The sequence below is a fragment of the Phocoena phocoena genome, chromosome 4 (genome assembly GCF_963924675.1).
Source record: "Phocoena phocoena chromosome 4, mPhoPho1.1, whole genome shotgun sequence".
NCBI classification, from domain to species: domain Eukaryota; kingdom Metazoa; phylum Chordata; class Mammalia; order Artiodactyla; family Phocoenidae; genus Phocoena; species Phocoena phocoena.
This window is the reverse complement of record NC_089222.1, coordinates 144,277,063-144,290,611: the sequence shown is the minus strand read 5'-3', so window position 1 is coordinate 144,290,611 and position 13,549 is coordinate 144,277,063. Positions and strand designations below refer to the sequence as shown.

The 13,549-nt window shown below is 43.6% G+C and overlaps 1 protein-coding gene across 1 annotated transcript in view; it reads left to right on the top strand.

Moving 5' to 3' along the window:
- HSF2BP (heat shock transcription factor 2 binding protein) overlaps nt 1-13,549 on the top strand; it is an 81,405-nt gene that overhangs the window by 13,651 nt on the left and 54,205 nt on the right. Inside the window, exons 4-6 of the mRNA XM_065876680.1 lie at nt 2,205-2,308; nt 8,984-9,133; nt 10,801-10,933. Of these exons, the coding sequence (XP_065732752.1) occupies nt 2,205-2,308; nt 8,984-9,133; nt 10,801-10,933 (387 nt within the window). The remainder of the gene's footprint in view (nt 1-2,204; nt 2,309-8,983; nt 9,134-10,800; nt 10,934-13,549) is intronic.

Below are 13,549 nucleotides of genomic sequence, written 5' to 3'. Positions count from 1 at the left end.
ATCGGTGCCGTGTACTATTCTAGGCTCGTGAGATGCATCAGAACGCGTGAAGATCCCTGCCCTTGTGTTTCAGGCGGCAGGCATGCCGCCGTGTGGGCCAAGTTGAAAATGCAGGGAGGTGGCGGCAGTGCTCCCTTCTCGCCACAAGGCGGTGGCCTTGTACAGCACAAAGCCACCACCTGCCTCCTGGAGAGCCTGGGGTGGGTGGGTTGACACCCCTGATACTGCCTTTGAACTCTGGGGGGTAGAGTGGGATGGTTTAACCCCGTCCCTTTGTTATGTTAACTTACAGTGAGGTCATAAGCAGCTATATAGAGTGAGAGATTATGAAATTACCATAGTGAGTCTTTTGGGTGGTCATAATTAATTCCTACATATTTTTACACGTGAGCCATGTTATTTCCTGTCGTCTTTACCATGTTTGAGTAATATACAGTTTAGTAATAGAAGAAAAAAATTAAAAATAAACTGCAAAGAAAAAGTTTTATGCCACCAATGGTTTTATCTCAGTTTTTGTTCATTTTGTTTCTTTTTGTCTGTGACCGTTTGCAGTTCACATTTCATTCATAAGTTTAACATCGTTACAAAAGGCAGATATGTATTTTTCAGAGTATAGCACTTGATTGATATAGTTGGTTTCTTGGGTGGCCAGGATTAGTGGGACAAAATTAAGAATTCCAGTGAAAGTCATGTTGTGGCATAATACATCCCACCCCAGTTTCTAAGAAACCCGTTTTAAGAGAAGCTTTGCCAGCTGTTTCACAATCGTTAACTGAATATTTAGCTTTAGGTTTTAATCTCCCTTCTAGGGCAAAGGGTCTCTAGAAAATGTAGGCCTCCCTTTATTTTTCCAGAGCTTTTGGAATGCCTGCATTGTTCTTGGCACTGATCCCAGCCCCCCACCCCCACCGCCAGTGTCTCGTCTGGGCTTTCCTTGCTATCCCAGACCCCTAGGTCATAAAGCCACACCCCTTCTCTTTTGTCCGTTGGAGGAAGTGTCTGGGAGCCACTTCTCTAGGGTGGAGTGATGCTCCATTTTCCAGCATCGGCCCTATGAGGCCCTATGAGGCGCTCTCAGGGCAGTCTGCCTTGTACTGCCCTCCATTTTTCCCGCTAGTTTACATCCCTAGGGCTGGGCTCCATTGTTTGCTCTGCTGGCTGTGTGTTGATCTCATTTTGTTGGTGGTGAGAGATGTAGCTGTTGCCCTGAAGCAGTCACTCTCAAACTCTGTTCCCAGGCCAGCTGTATCAACCTCACTGGGAACTTGTTAGAAATGCAGATCCTCAGGCCTACTTCAGAGGCAGAAACTGAGGATGGGGCCCGGCAGGCTGTGCTTGGACAAGTCTTCCAGGGGATTCTGATGCACAGTAAAGTTTGAGAATCACTGTCCCCAAGCAGCGCTACTTTAATTAAGAAGTTACACCAGTAGCTCTGAGCACAAGCCCGTGCTCAGATCTTGGTATATGTTAGCATGAAAACGGATGATATCTTGGTCCTTGAAGTCAAGGCACTTAAAACTTTAAAGCACCTGTTTCTTTGCTTTTTGAATGTCAGTATTTCTGTAGCATAATATTTTTTATTTAGAGTGGACAATACGGTTGATTTCAGAGTTATTAACACGGATGTCTTTGGGGATTTCTGTTGGCCCTTTGAGTCATCACCTGAACGAACGTGGTAGAGAGGGAGCGTTCCCTACCTCCCACTTTTCCCTGTGGCCACCTCTTGTCTCCATTGCCGCTGCTTTCACTTCTCCATTGACTGCGGCAGCAGCTGTTCCTGGGCAGTCAGTCTGCCCGTGGTGAGACGAGCTTTGTGAATCAGCCCGGCTGGCACCGTCTCCTCACTGAGCTGCCTTCTGCTTTTTATGGAGCAGATGCAAGTCTGTGCCATGAGACAGTCGGGCTGCTCAGCCCTGCCTTCAATCCTTTAAATAACACGCTTTCTTAAAACCTTGAGTGCAAGTCTGGCAGTAAAGTGAAGTCTCAGAAACAGAAAACAGAAAACAAAAAGGTGCTTTCTGCCATGGGCAAAAAACGGACAAAACCTTAAAAAGCAGGACTGTTAGAATATTGGTTATTCAAGGACTGGTTATGTGAATAATCCTACCTAAGAGATCAGGTTTCCCTAAGAGGAGATTAAGCAGACTGGATGCTCAGGAGAGGTTAGTGATTTGAAATACTGAATATTCTTCTGTCTCTTCTAGATCTGGAAAGGAAAGAGCAAGAGTTAGAGCAACTGAGAATGGATTGTGAGCACTTCAAAGCCCGCCTGGAGTCTGTGCAAGAGGACAGCGTGAGAGAGAAGAAGGTACGACGCCCACAGGGTCCCTGCGAAGTGCCAGCGCCGCGGCCGTGACCGCAAAGTGGCGCCGGCCACAGCCCAGCCCGGAGGCCTCAAGACGCTGCATTTTTACATGTCTTTATTCTGAACGGGCTGGAAAATAGTTGATCGTTTGGATTTTACAACCATTTAATGTGGGGGATTATTTACTTGGTGCCTTGATAGTCACTTACTGTTAATTCAGTGTTTAAAAGCCGGATCCAAGTTATTAAAACTCATAATAATCTTGAAAAAATCATGCATACAATGATTTATAATCAGAGATAGATCTATTAAATAGAAGTATTTGTAATTAACTTCACACATCATTTCCTGATATTTTAGAAATAACCAATTATATTTCATTTTAATATTTGGGGAGACTAACAATATTTCTTGAAAATTATACATTTTTTTGCGTGGAATAAGTTATTTCCTTTTCTGTAAAACTAGAACTCTTCTGCCACTTCTGCTGAAATTCGGAGCTTGAATTTTTATGTTGGAATAGTAAAGGAGTAATAGTACTAGTGACAGAAGCCAGGATGTGTTGTTAACTGTGTGCTGGCAGGCGGTCAGCAGCTGTCCATGCATCTCACTTGTTTCTCCCAGCACAGCTGGATCAGCAGGTGCTGTTAACCTGCCGGAGTGAGAGGAGGCTGGTCCCAGGCCCCACTGCCGTGTGCTAAGCTTTGTGTCACACTACCTCCTTGTGTGGAGGAGTTCTGAAGGTTTGTGGCTGCAGTGGAGGTTTTCTAAAACCGATGGATTTTGTATGGCCTTTATTTTTCGCCCACGTATTTGTTAATTGTTTATTTATCAAGAAAAACTATTCCTTAACCCAGATATTCATAGTTCTTAGTTTCTTAGTTTAGGAACACAGGTAAGTGACAAACTGCCATGGAAATCAACCCAAAGACATTCTTTACATTCCAAAATCATTTTACACTCTGAGAGACAGTAGCTTTCCTCATCGCCTCAAAATCTTTTATGGAATCATAAATTCTGTAGAAATCTGCATATGCCTTCTTTCTTGGTTCAGCCACAGCAAACTTACAGAAAGCTGCAGCTCCCAGAGATACAGTGAATGCTCCAGCAATATGAAATTGCAGACACTTGGCCAGAAGGCCATTGCATCTGAGGTTTCATCAAAGAACTGGAAGCCACGGTTGTTTTTCTCCTTGAAAAAGATGGCTCAACTACATCTTTCCAGACGGATGGAGAAATGGACTGTATAGACTTTAATACTGAGCACGTAGAGAAGCACGTAGAGAAGACCAGGGAAAGAGTTTTGGTCTCAAAACTGAGTTAGATTGAGTGTCACACATTGAAAGCTCAGTCATTTCTGTTCAGATCATGATACACTAGGACGGACGCATGGTTAATTTGTCTGGACCTAAAAGTTTCATCGTCTGAAGGAAGTTGACCAGCAGGCGAGAAGGAATTTGATAAATGTGAACAGTGCAATCCATTGGTTCTGTACTCCTTAAAATACCAAGACGTCCTTGTTAAGGTTGAAGCCCAAATTGGGCAGAATCTTAGATTTCCTATATTTTAAATTGATAAGCATAGGAAAAAATGCATGTTTGGCTGGCATTTTAGATGTAATGCTTAAAAATAAGCCACTCAGGGAAGGTGCCAGAATAGAGGAGGGAATGGCTGTGGTAAAGTAGTGTCAGATCATCAGCATGTTATTGCCCAGACACTTTGACCTTAGTTCAAATGTGGGAATATTTTAGGTTAAACCATTACCTATTTCCAGTTAGGTCTCCTGCTTAATAGTCCCGCCAATTTAATACAGGTTGGAGCCCCTGCAAGTTTGCTGTGACAAGGCCCTGTCTCTGCCTGCTGTAGGGAACTGGCAGTTTCCTTTCCTGTGGCCTTTTCTGCCCAGGTCTGTACAGACCGTGAGGCTGGACTCTGGAAGCTTATTTTAGAGTTGAGGAACTAGGAAAGAATCCAGGGCTAGATACTAAATTACAGTATTTCTAGTAAGTACTTCAGTTGGGGTAAAAGTCATTAAGGAGAAAGCAGACATCACTGAATCCAGCATGAAAGGAAAGATCAGAAAACAAAGTGTGGACTCAAAATTGTAAAGGAGATGCTGGGTGAGAAGCAGCGCCCAACCTTCTAGAGGTCCGTCACTGGGACAAGAAAAGCTTCGTTCGTGCCCTCCGTTGAGGTGTTTCCTCAGTGACAGTCTAATGGGGTCAATTTGGGCCTGGTTGGGCCTTGTTGTGATCTAAGGGGTGGGCCGGGAGAGTCCTGGCAATAGCAGCCTTTGAACTCAAGGGAAGAAAGCACCAGTGAAGCTGTTGGAGGATGTCTGAATTATTATTTGAAGGACTGTGCTGCTACTGTAGGGTTAGCTGAGGCCTTCCACAACGTCTCTGCTGGCACAGCATTTAGTGCCTGGCCTGCTTCCCCGTGCGCGTGGACTTGTTTCAGACAACGGGCAGAGTCACAGCGTTCTCTCTAAGGAGCCATGGTTCCCCGGCTTACCTATGGCTTCATCCTCTCTGTGTGTTTTCTTAGGGCAGCATCTTTCATAGTCAGTAAACTAACTTAAATATGGACTGCTATTTTTTCATTATCTATATTTTTAGTCTGTTAGGAAAGAGTTGCTGCTTTTGTGATGATAAATGGGAAGTTGTTGCAAACGTTGTATATTATTTCAGGAAAGTTTTTAAAGAAAAAGTAACTGATAGGATGGTGCAGTTATTATAATCAGAAATGAACTACACGAAGATTTTAAAGGAATCTTGAATATTTTGTGCTTGCTACCCTGTTATGTATGAGTATTCGCTTTAGGTAAATATATCAGAGTTTGATAATTGTTTCTTTTTAGAATACAGCTTTATTGAGGTGTATTTTGTATACCATAAAATTCAGCTGTTGTAAAAGCCTAGTTTGATAATTTTTAGTAGATTTATGCAGTTGTACAGCTGTCACCCGAACCAGTTTGTGTTTTAGTTAAGACAGTTTTTGAAATAATTATAGATTCACAGAAAGTGGCAGAAAGTCCAGGGAAGCCCAATACCCTTTACCCAGTTTCCTCCAGCGGTACGTAGCTTTCACAGCTACAGTTTAGGGAAACCAGGAGACTGACATCGGTGCCATCCACAGTGCTTGTGCAGGTTTCACCAGTTTTACCTAGACTTGTTTGAAGTTCACCAGTTCTGCCTGCACTTGCTTATGTGTGCGAGCATAGTTCTGTGCAGTTTTATCACGTGTAGATTCATGAACTCACCTCTGCACTCAAAGTACAGCACCGTCGCATCACCACAGAGACCCCGTCGCGCTACCCCGACGCGTATAAAATGTGAACTAAACGTTGAGGTTCGTTATTTTCTTTTTCTTTTCTTTTTCTTTTTTCGCCTATGATTGTCCATGGTATTTTTGGTCTTTTAGATTTTAGCCATTTTAGTGGGTGTAATGGTATCTCATTGTGGTTTTAATTTGCATTTTCCTCATGACTAATTTTCTTGAACATTTTTTCGTGTGTTTATTATCCATTCATATATTTTCTTTGGTTAAATGTTTATTTAAATCTTTTGCCTTTTTTAAAAAAATTTTCTTTGTCTGAGTTGGGTCTTCGTTGCTGCGTGCGGGCTTTCTCTAGTTGCAGCGAGCGGGGGCTACTCATTGTGGTGGCTTGTTGCAAAGCACGGGCTCTAGGCGTGCGGGCTTCAGTAGTTGTGGTACACGGGCCTAGTTGCTCCGTGGCGTGTGGGATCTTCCCAGACCAGGGCTCAAACCTGTTTTCCCTGCATTGGCAGGCGGATTCTTAGCCACTGCGCCACCAGGGAAGTCCTGCCTATTTTTAATTTAATTTGTCTTATTTTTGAGTTGTAAGAGTTCTTTATATATTCTTCATACAAGTCTTTTTTATAGATATAGAAATATTTTCTTGTAGTCCATGGCTTGTCTTTCTACCTTCTTACTCGTGTCTTTTGAAGAGTAAAAGTTTTAAATTTTGAGGAAGTTCAATTTATAATTTTTTTTTTTTTGGCTGCACTGTGCTGCTTGCGGGATCTTAGTTCCCGGATGCTGGCGGTGAAAGCACTGAGTCCTAACCACTGGACCACCAGGGAATTCCCATCAATTTATAATTTTTTAATGGTTTTAATTTTTTAATGGTATGATTTTGTTGTGATAGCTAATAAACATTTGCCTAACGCAAGGTCACAGAGGTTTTCTTCTCGAAATTTTACATTTAGGTCTATGATTCATTTTGAGGTTTTTTTTTTCACGTATGAATATCCAGTTGTTTCAGCATCATTTGCTGAAAATACTACTTTTTCCCTTGAATTGCCTTGGCAGCTTTTAAAAAATCAGTAGCCATACGTGTCAGTGTTTCATTGATCTGTATGTTTATCCTTATGCCGTTACCACAGTGGTTTGATTTCTGTAGATTTGTTTTGTTTTGTTTTGAAATCAGGTGGTGTTAGTCCTCTAACATTGCTTTTCTTTTTCAAACTTTTTTTTTTTGCATTTCCATATGAATTTTAGAATCAGATGATCACTTTGTGCAAATAAGCCTGCTGAAATTTTGATCGGGATTGTGTTGAATCTGTAGATCAGTTTGGGGAGAATTACCCTCTTACCAATATCGAACCTTCCAACCCTTGAGCATGGTAACTCCTTCCATTTATTGGGATCTTTACTTTTTCTCAATAATGCTTCGTAGTTTTTCCTGTACAGGGCTTGAACTAATTTTCTTAAATTTGTTCCTAAGTATACTCTCCTTTTTGGTGTTATTGTGAATGGAATTATTTTCTTTGAGTTCCTCTTGATATCATTGTACTGTTTGTGCAGCCCTGTGTCAGGGCATATCTGCCTGTAACCACCAAATGTGACCGTAGAAGACAGTTCTGACGGCTACTCTCAACAGTTCTTGTTGATCTTAGAGAAGAGCCACCGTAACCAGACTAATCAGAATGCAGCCTGCTTCAACTGTGAGAAAAGCCAGAATTCTGAAGGAAATGCTGCGATACAGTTTTTGCATATGTCACCTTGGCTTGAGTGGCTGAAGCGCAAATCTAGGAATCTAGGCAACTGTTGTGATGAAGCCAGATATTAAAAACCCAGAGTTAATAAATCACGTAAAGCGGTGTTAGCATGTGTCATAGGCTCAGTGACCATTTTTCTCCTAAAGTAAATGTGACTATATGTATGAAGGTGTATGAAGCTCTGATTACCAAATGCATTGTCCCCAGGTAGATATGAATGCCACCCTAGGCCAAGTTACAAAGTCAACAAAGTTCGATTTGTGGTCCGCTGCTCCCTTTTCTCCACTAGGCGAAAAGCCCCCTCTAATTGTCCTGCACTCACCTCTGTAGAAGAAAAAGCTAAAACATCTCATATGCTTTAACTTTGTGGGCTGTTGAGCTAATTATACTTCAGTATAAATGAAGTTAGGTTTTTGTTTTTTGTTTTTTTTAAGGCCATAGGCATGGTTACAGGAGAGGGATAGCTCTTTCTTTTTTAAAAAATTAATTAGTTTATTTTTGGCTGCATTGGGTCTTCGTTGCTGCGTGCAGGCTTTCTCTAGTTGCGGTGAGCGGGGGCTACTCCTCGTTGCGGTGCGCGGGCTTCTCATTATGGTGGCTTCTCTTGTTGCGGAGCACGGGCTCTAGGCATGCGGGCTCAGTAGTTGTGGCATGAGGGCTTAGTAGTTGTGGCTGGCGGGCTCTAGAGCGCAGGCTCGGTAGTTGTGGTACACGGGCTTAGCTGCTCTGCGGCGTGTGGGATCTCCCCGGACCAGGGCTTGAACCCAGGTCCCCTGCATTGGCAGGCAGATTCTTAACCACTGTGCCACCAGGGAACTACCAGGTTTTTGTATTTTTGAGTTTATCTATTATTAAGTAAGGAAATGCTCTCCTCTTTTAAGGGAACTTCAGGTAACAAGGAATAGTGAAACTGGTGTTGACAGTTGGGATGGGCAGGAAGCCCCACATCACCCAAGACCCACCTGAAGGTGAACCTGTAGGAGTGCTGTGTGGTCAGAGGTGACATCAGGGGGACAGTTCACTTGTTCACTTGTTCAGAGCCCTGGCCTCAGAAGCCCAGTGCTGGTGGGAGGCTGAGAAATCGTGCCTGGCCTCCGTTCTCGTTACGCTGGTGCTCAGCTTGCTGGTTCAGGGCACGCCAGGGAGGCCCTTCCTTCTCACTCCTCTCCTGCCTCTGCTCCTGTCTTTCCTGCCTGGTCTTGGCTGTGTCACATGGCATTTTTATAGTGGAGTGAGCCACTTGGCGGCGGCAGGCACCTTTATTAGAAATACTGCTCTATGTAGGGACTGCTGTGTTAGCTTGTTACTTTCTTCGGGTGTCCTAGTTGGTGCTGTCCTGGGCATAGCCACGGGGGACCTGAGATGCCTCGTCATCCATCTTACTTAAAAGAAGATGAATTCAAGTCTTCGGCAGTATTTATAAACTCTAATGCGGTAGTATGTTCTTTTCTGTGGCTGTTCTTTTTGCCTCTGAAGTTTTTAAAAAACTTATGCATTATGCCTCTCTAAGGGCTAGTTTACGTTTACCAACTGTTTACTATATTCTGTGTGCATTTCTTTTCTTTAAAAATACCTTTGAAAGAGGAAACACAATAGAGGGATTTTGAGGTTGAAAGCTGTGCATTTTTCTGATTTTATTTTGTTTCGATTTCAGGAGAAACTGGCTCTTCGACAGCAGCTGAATGAAGCAAAGCAGCAACTCCTGCAGCAGGCAGAGTACTGCACAGGAATGGGCGCAGCAGCCTGTACCATTTTGTGGGGCGTCTCCAGCAGTGAGGAGGTGGTCAAAGCCATCCTGGGAGGAGTAAGCACGCCCGCGGGCCGCCTGGACATTGCTGAGTAGTGCTTGTGCGACTTAGAGGACACAGTGCAGCCATTAAGGCGCCTACAGACTAAATCCATTTCTTTTGTTCATCAGATAGTTCTGGAATACCATCTGTGTAGGGCCCACTGTAACTGGTCTCCCGGGGGGTATGTAAAATGAACGAAATAAGATCCCTTCTCTCCCGGAATCTGTATGCTGTTTGTGGAGATAGTTCCACTTCAGTATTATTACTTGACATTGTATGCATTTAACAAAGTTTAAAGTGCTTTTACGTATGTTATTCCAGGGGTAATATAATATTTAATTGCCTGAATGTTATATGTTAATAGCACGTGAGTGCACACAGACGTCAAGGAACTTCACAGAGGAAGAGAGATTTGAAATGAACCTTGATTAACCTGCACAGGCAGCAGTGGCAGGAAGTGAAGAGGGTCCCTCAGGAGGGGAGAAGTAGAGCAGTCAGAGACCTGGAGTGAGACATAGGGACAGTGTGTGGGTCATCTGACCCAGGGTGGAGGGTCAGTGTGGTTGATGATTTGTCCAGTGGGTGCTAGGACGGGATTCCTTAAGGCTTTTTGATTGAAAAAGTGATAGGACAGGAGGGGAATTTGGGCAGCTCAACCTGACAGTGAGTGAGGATGGAGGGAGGGTGGGGTTGTGGGTGTGGAGACTGGCCAGGAAGACTACGTGGAAGGTGGAAGGCCTCCCCCCAGTAGAATAGGGGATGGGAAGTGGAGAGCTGTGTGGGTGAGGCAGGACTTGTGACAGGGTGGTGTCCATGGCGGAGAGGACAGAAGGAGCCCGGGAGGACTGTTATCTGACTCTGGGAGAATCGAGTGGTCCTGAATGGCAAACCATCCGTCAAGGGCGGATGGTTGGCGGGAGGCCAGTAGTATGTCACTCATCATTTGCAGAAATAAAAACAGTGGAGGGACTAAATGTATTTTAAAGTTTACTGAGCTATCTTAAGGTATAACTTACGTGTCGTAAAATTCATCTATTTGTAAGTGTACAGCTTAGTGTTTTCTAGCTAAGTTTTGGAGGTGTGTAGTCATCCCCACAATCCAGTCTTAGGATATTTATATCACCCCATGCAGTTCCCTTGTGACATGTGTAAATGCATTGGTTTTCAAACTATTCCTTAGAACCCTGCCCCCGCCAAGGAAGTGCTTTCAAGGTTCTGGGAACTTGGAAACTCTTTCTGCCGAGTAATGAAGACTGAAACTGTCAGATGAGCCCGTTGCTGTCTTTTACATGTTGTGGTTTCAGTTAAGATTTTATTTGAAAAACAATTTCTGCCAAAGGTTTGAAAACCTCTGGTTTCATGCCTAGAATAGAGAACATATTTTTCTACTATATTTCTAGTATGTTTTTGGGTGAATTCAACCCAGTACTTCTATCATTGTATAAATTTGAACTGTTTCCCTCATGTATTTTACTATGTCAGTCTTCAGGGTAATTTTTCTACATGCCCCAAACTTCTTTTTTTCTGATCTTTTCATTGGGAAGTTTTAATGAGGGAATAGATTTAAAAATATTGCTTCTGTAATTAAAACCAGAGTCTTTCCTCTGTGTCCTGCACTTTGAAAGTGTTTTCCTACTGGTATTTGTGAAAGGGTGTGACATTTCCATTTCTGAACTTTCAGGGTAAAGCTTTGAAGTTTTTCAACATCACCGGTCAAACAATGGAGAGTTTTGTGAAGTCACTGGATGGGGATGTCAAGGAGCTGGATTCTGATGAGAATCAGTTTGTTTTTGCTTTGGCTGGAATCGTAACAAGTGAGTAATTCTCTTCAAACGTAGTGACTTTCAGAAGTGAGTTCCAGAGCAGTGATCACAGTCGGGGTGTGTGTGCATAAACACCTCTCAGGAACATTTCAAATAGGCTCCTGCCCTGGAGAATCTGACTCGGTAAATTGGGGGTAGGGACCAGGTGTATGTTGTGGAACATCACTCCAAGGGATTCTGATAGGTATCGGTGAGTAGCAACGAGTAGTCTTAGGAGCACAGGGTGAGTTTGCACGTTCTGGTCAGCTCTCTACGTGGACAGAAGTCAAAACTGTACGTTTAGCTACTTGTTGTTTGGAATCATCATCATCTACTGATGTCTAGCTAAAGTAAAAGCCTTAAGCAGAGCTTAAGTTAAACTCTTGCTGTTGTTTTGGTGTTGTAACTAAAGAATTCCAAAACCCTAAATTGTCTCTTTAGTAAAATTTTCCCAAAGATTATAGTTAGATAGAATTCTGTGGCAAAACTGCTGTAAAGGATAAAGCCAGATGGCTATATAATTAACACTAATATCTTCAAATAGTAGGAGGTGGTATATACTAGGGAGTATTAAGGCTTTTTGTTCTAAGTCAATGAAATGGTTAAATATAGAGCTATGACTTACTTTTTTACATTGCTTTTTCGCCTCTGCTGTATGCTATGCTGTTCTCTGCTGTTAATGAGAGGGGAAGTGTTACATTTCTTCATCTACTGAAATCCTCACGAAGTAGATCTCATGTAGATGATTTCTTCATAATCCCTTAGAAATTGGTGCTATTCTTCTGGGGCAGACGTTGAGACCCGGACGGTGTTCAGCCAGTCCTGATTCAGGCCGGCACTTTATCCGCTGGAGGACTGCAGAATGCACTTTCATCATAGCGCCTTCAGCTGGTGGAGGCTTGCACTGCTCCACCTTTCAATATTCCTTTAAGGTCTCTTTTTTAGCAGAAGGTATTTGCAGATTTGATGGTTAGATTTTCCGCTATTTGTAGGTGACCTCAAAGGTCTATGATGTATGTGACTTTTCATTCTGCTGAGTTGTGAGTTTGAGCTGCTTGAATTGCCAGCCTGTTGCCCAGCAGACAAGCTCAACCTGGCTTTGTTTTTCCCTGCCTGGTTGTGGGCGTGTCCACATTCCCCTTACGCGCTGGGCGCTGGTGAATCGTACGGGATGATTACGTACTATGTTCCTGCTGCTCTGCAGAGGCGTTGGGGCCTTATGTGTGTCAGATACCAAGACTCTGTCCCACGCACGGGGAGTAGGCAGTACAGCAGACGCCTTGGTTAGCTGTCAGATAGATCCTCTGCCTTCTAAAACAACGATTCTTCTTTTAAGTTTACCTATGGTAAACTCACCCATTAGTTTTTTTCTCACCTTTTTGCAGTCCTGTGAGTTTTGACAAATGCATGCAGTCACGTCACCACCACAGTGAAGACCTGGAACAGTTCCACTACCTCCGCCTCATCTCCCTATCTGCCCTCCCCTTCCTTTTGTAGCCAGCCCCTCTGCCGGCCAGCAGCCCAGGCAGCCGCTCGCCTGGCAATTTGCTACACCTCTTAGCTGATGTTTCTGGCTGGCTTATCTGGCCTCCAGCGTCTGCCCCAGGTGAGCAAGTGCTTGCCTCACAGCTCTCCTTGCAGCACCTGCCTTTTCTTATTTTTCATATCAGTTGGTTGACCTTCAGCCTCAACTCTGATGTGTTCGAGATAAGTTGTGATTTTTTGAATTATCTAAACTGCCCCTTTTAAAGAATGGAGGTGTAGCTCTCTTCAGTTTACTGTATCCTAAACAAAAACTGGATGTCAAGGATTTGTTTAAACATTGAAATTATGAAATTTCTTACTCATCCATAGTCACTGTTCTTACTAATAGACTAAAATAGTATAAAGCGTCTGGATTTTCAGGCCCAGCTAGTCCACTTCCCAGGATGTAAATTCTCTGGACTTTATTTTCCTTGTCTGCGAAGTGGAATAGTAATACCTGCTCTGACTACCTTACACATTGTTGTGAATGTTACTGAGCTATGGTGAAGTGGTAACACATCGTAAACCAAGGTCCTGTTTCACATGGGGGGGCGATTGTTTCCAACAACTCTTTTGTAAAAAATTTATTTATTTATTTATTTATGGCTGCATTGGGTCTTTGTTGTTGGGTCTTCATTGCTGCGTGCAGGCTTTCCCTAGTTGCGGCGAGTGGGGTCCGCTCTTCGTTGTGGTGCGTGGGCTTCTCATTGTGGTGGCTTCTCTTGTTGCAGAGCTCGGGCTGTAGGCACACGGGCTTCAGTAGTTGTGGCACACAGGCTCAGTAGTTGTGGCTCGCGGGCTCTAGAGTGCAGGCTCAGTAGTTGTGGCGCACGGGCTTAGTTGCTCCACGGCATGTGGGATCTTCCCAGACCAGGGCTCGAACCCCTGTCCCCTGCGTTGGCAGGCGGATTCTTAGCCACTGTGCCACCAGGGAAGTCCCTCCAACAACTTTTATAAGTGGACAAATATAGAACTTAAAAGAAGATGGCAAATTATTATCACAGCCCTGTGAAGATTGACTTGCTTAGCTTGCAAGTGGAAAACTTATTTTTCGAACTACTTTTTGACTATTTGAAAGTCATAATTGCACTCGTTGCCTCTTAA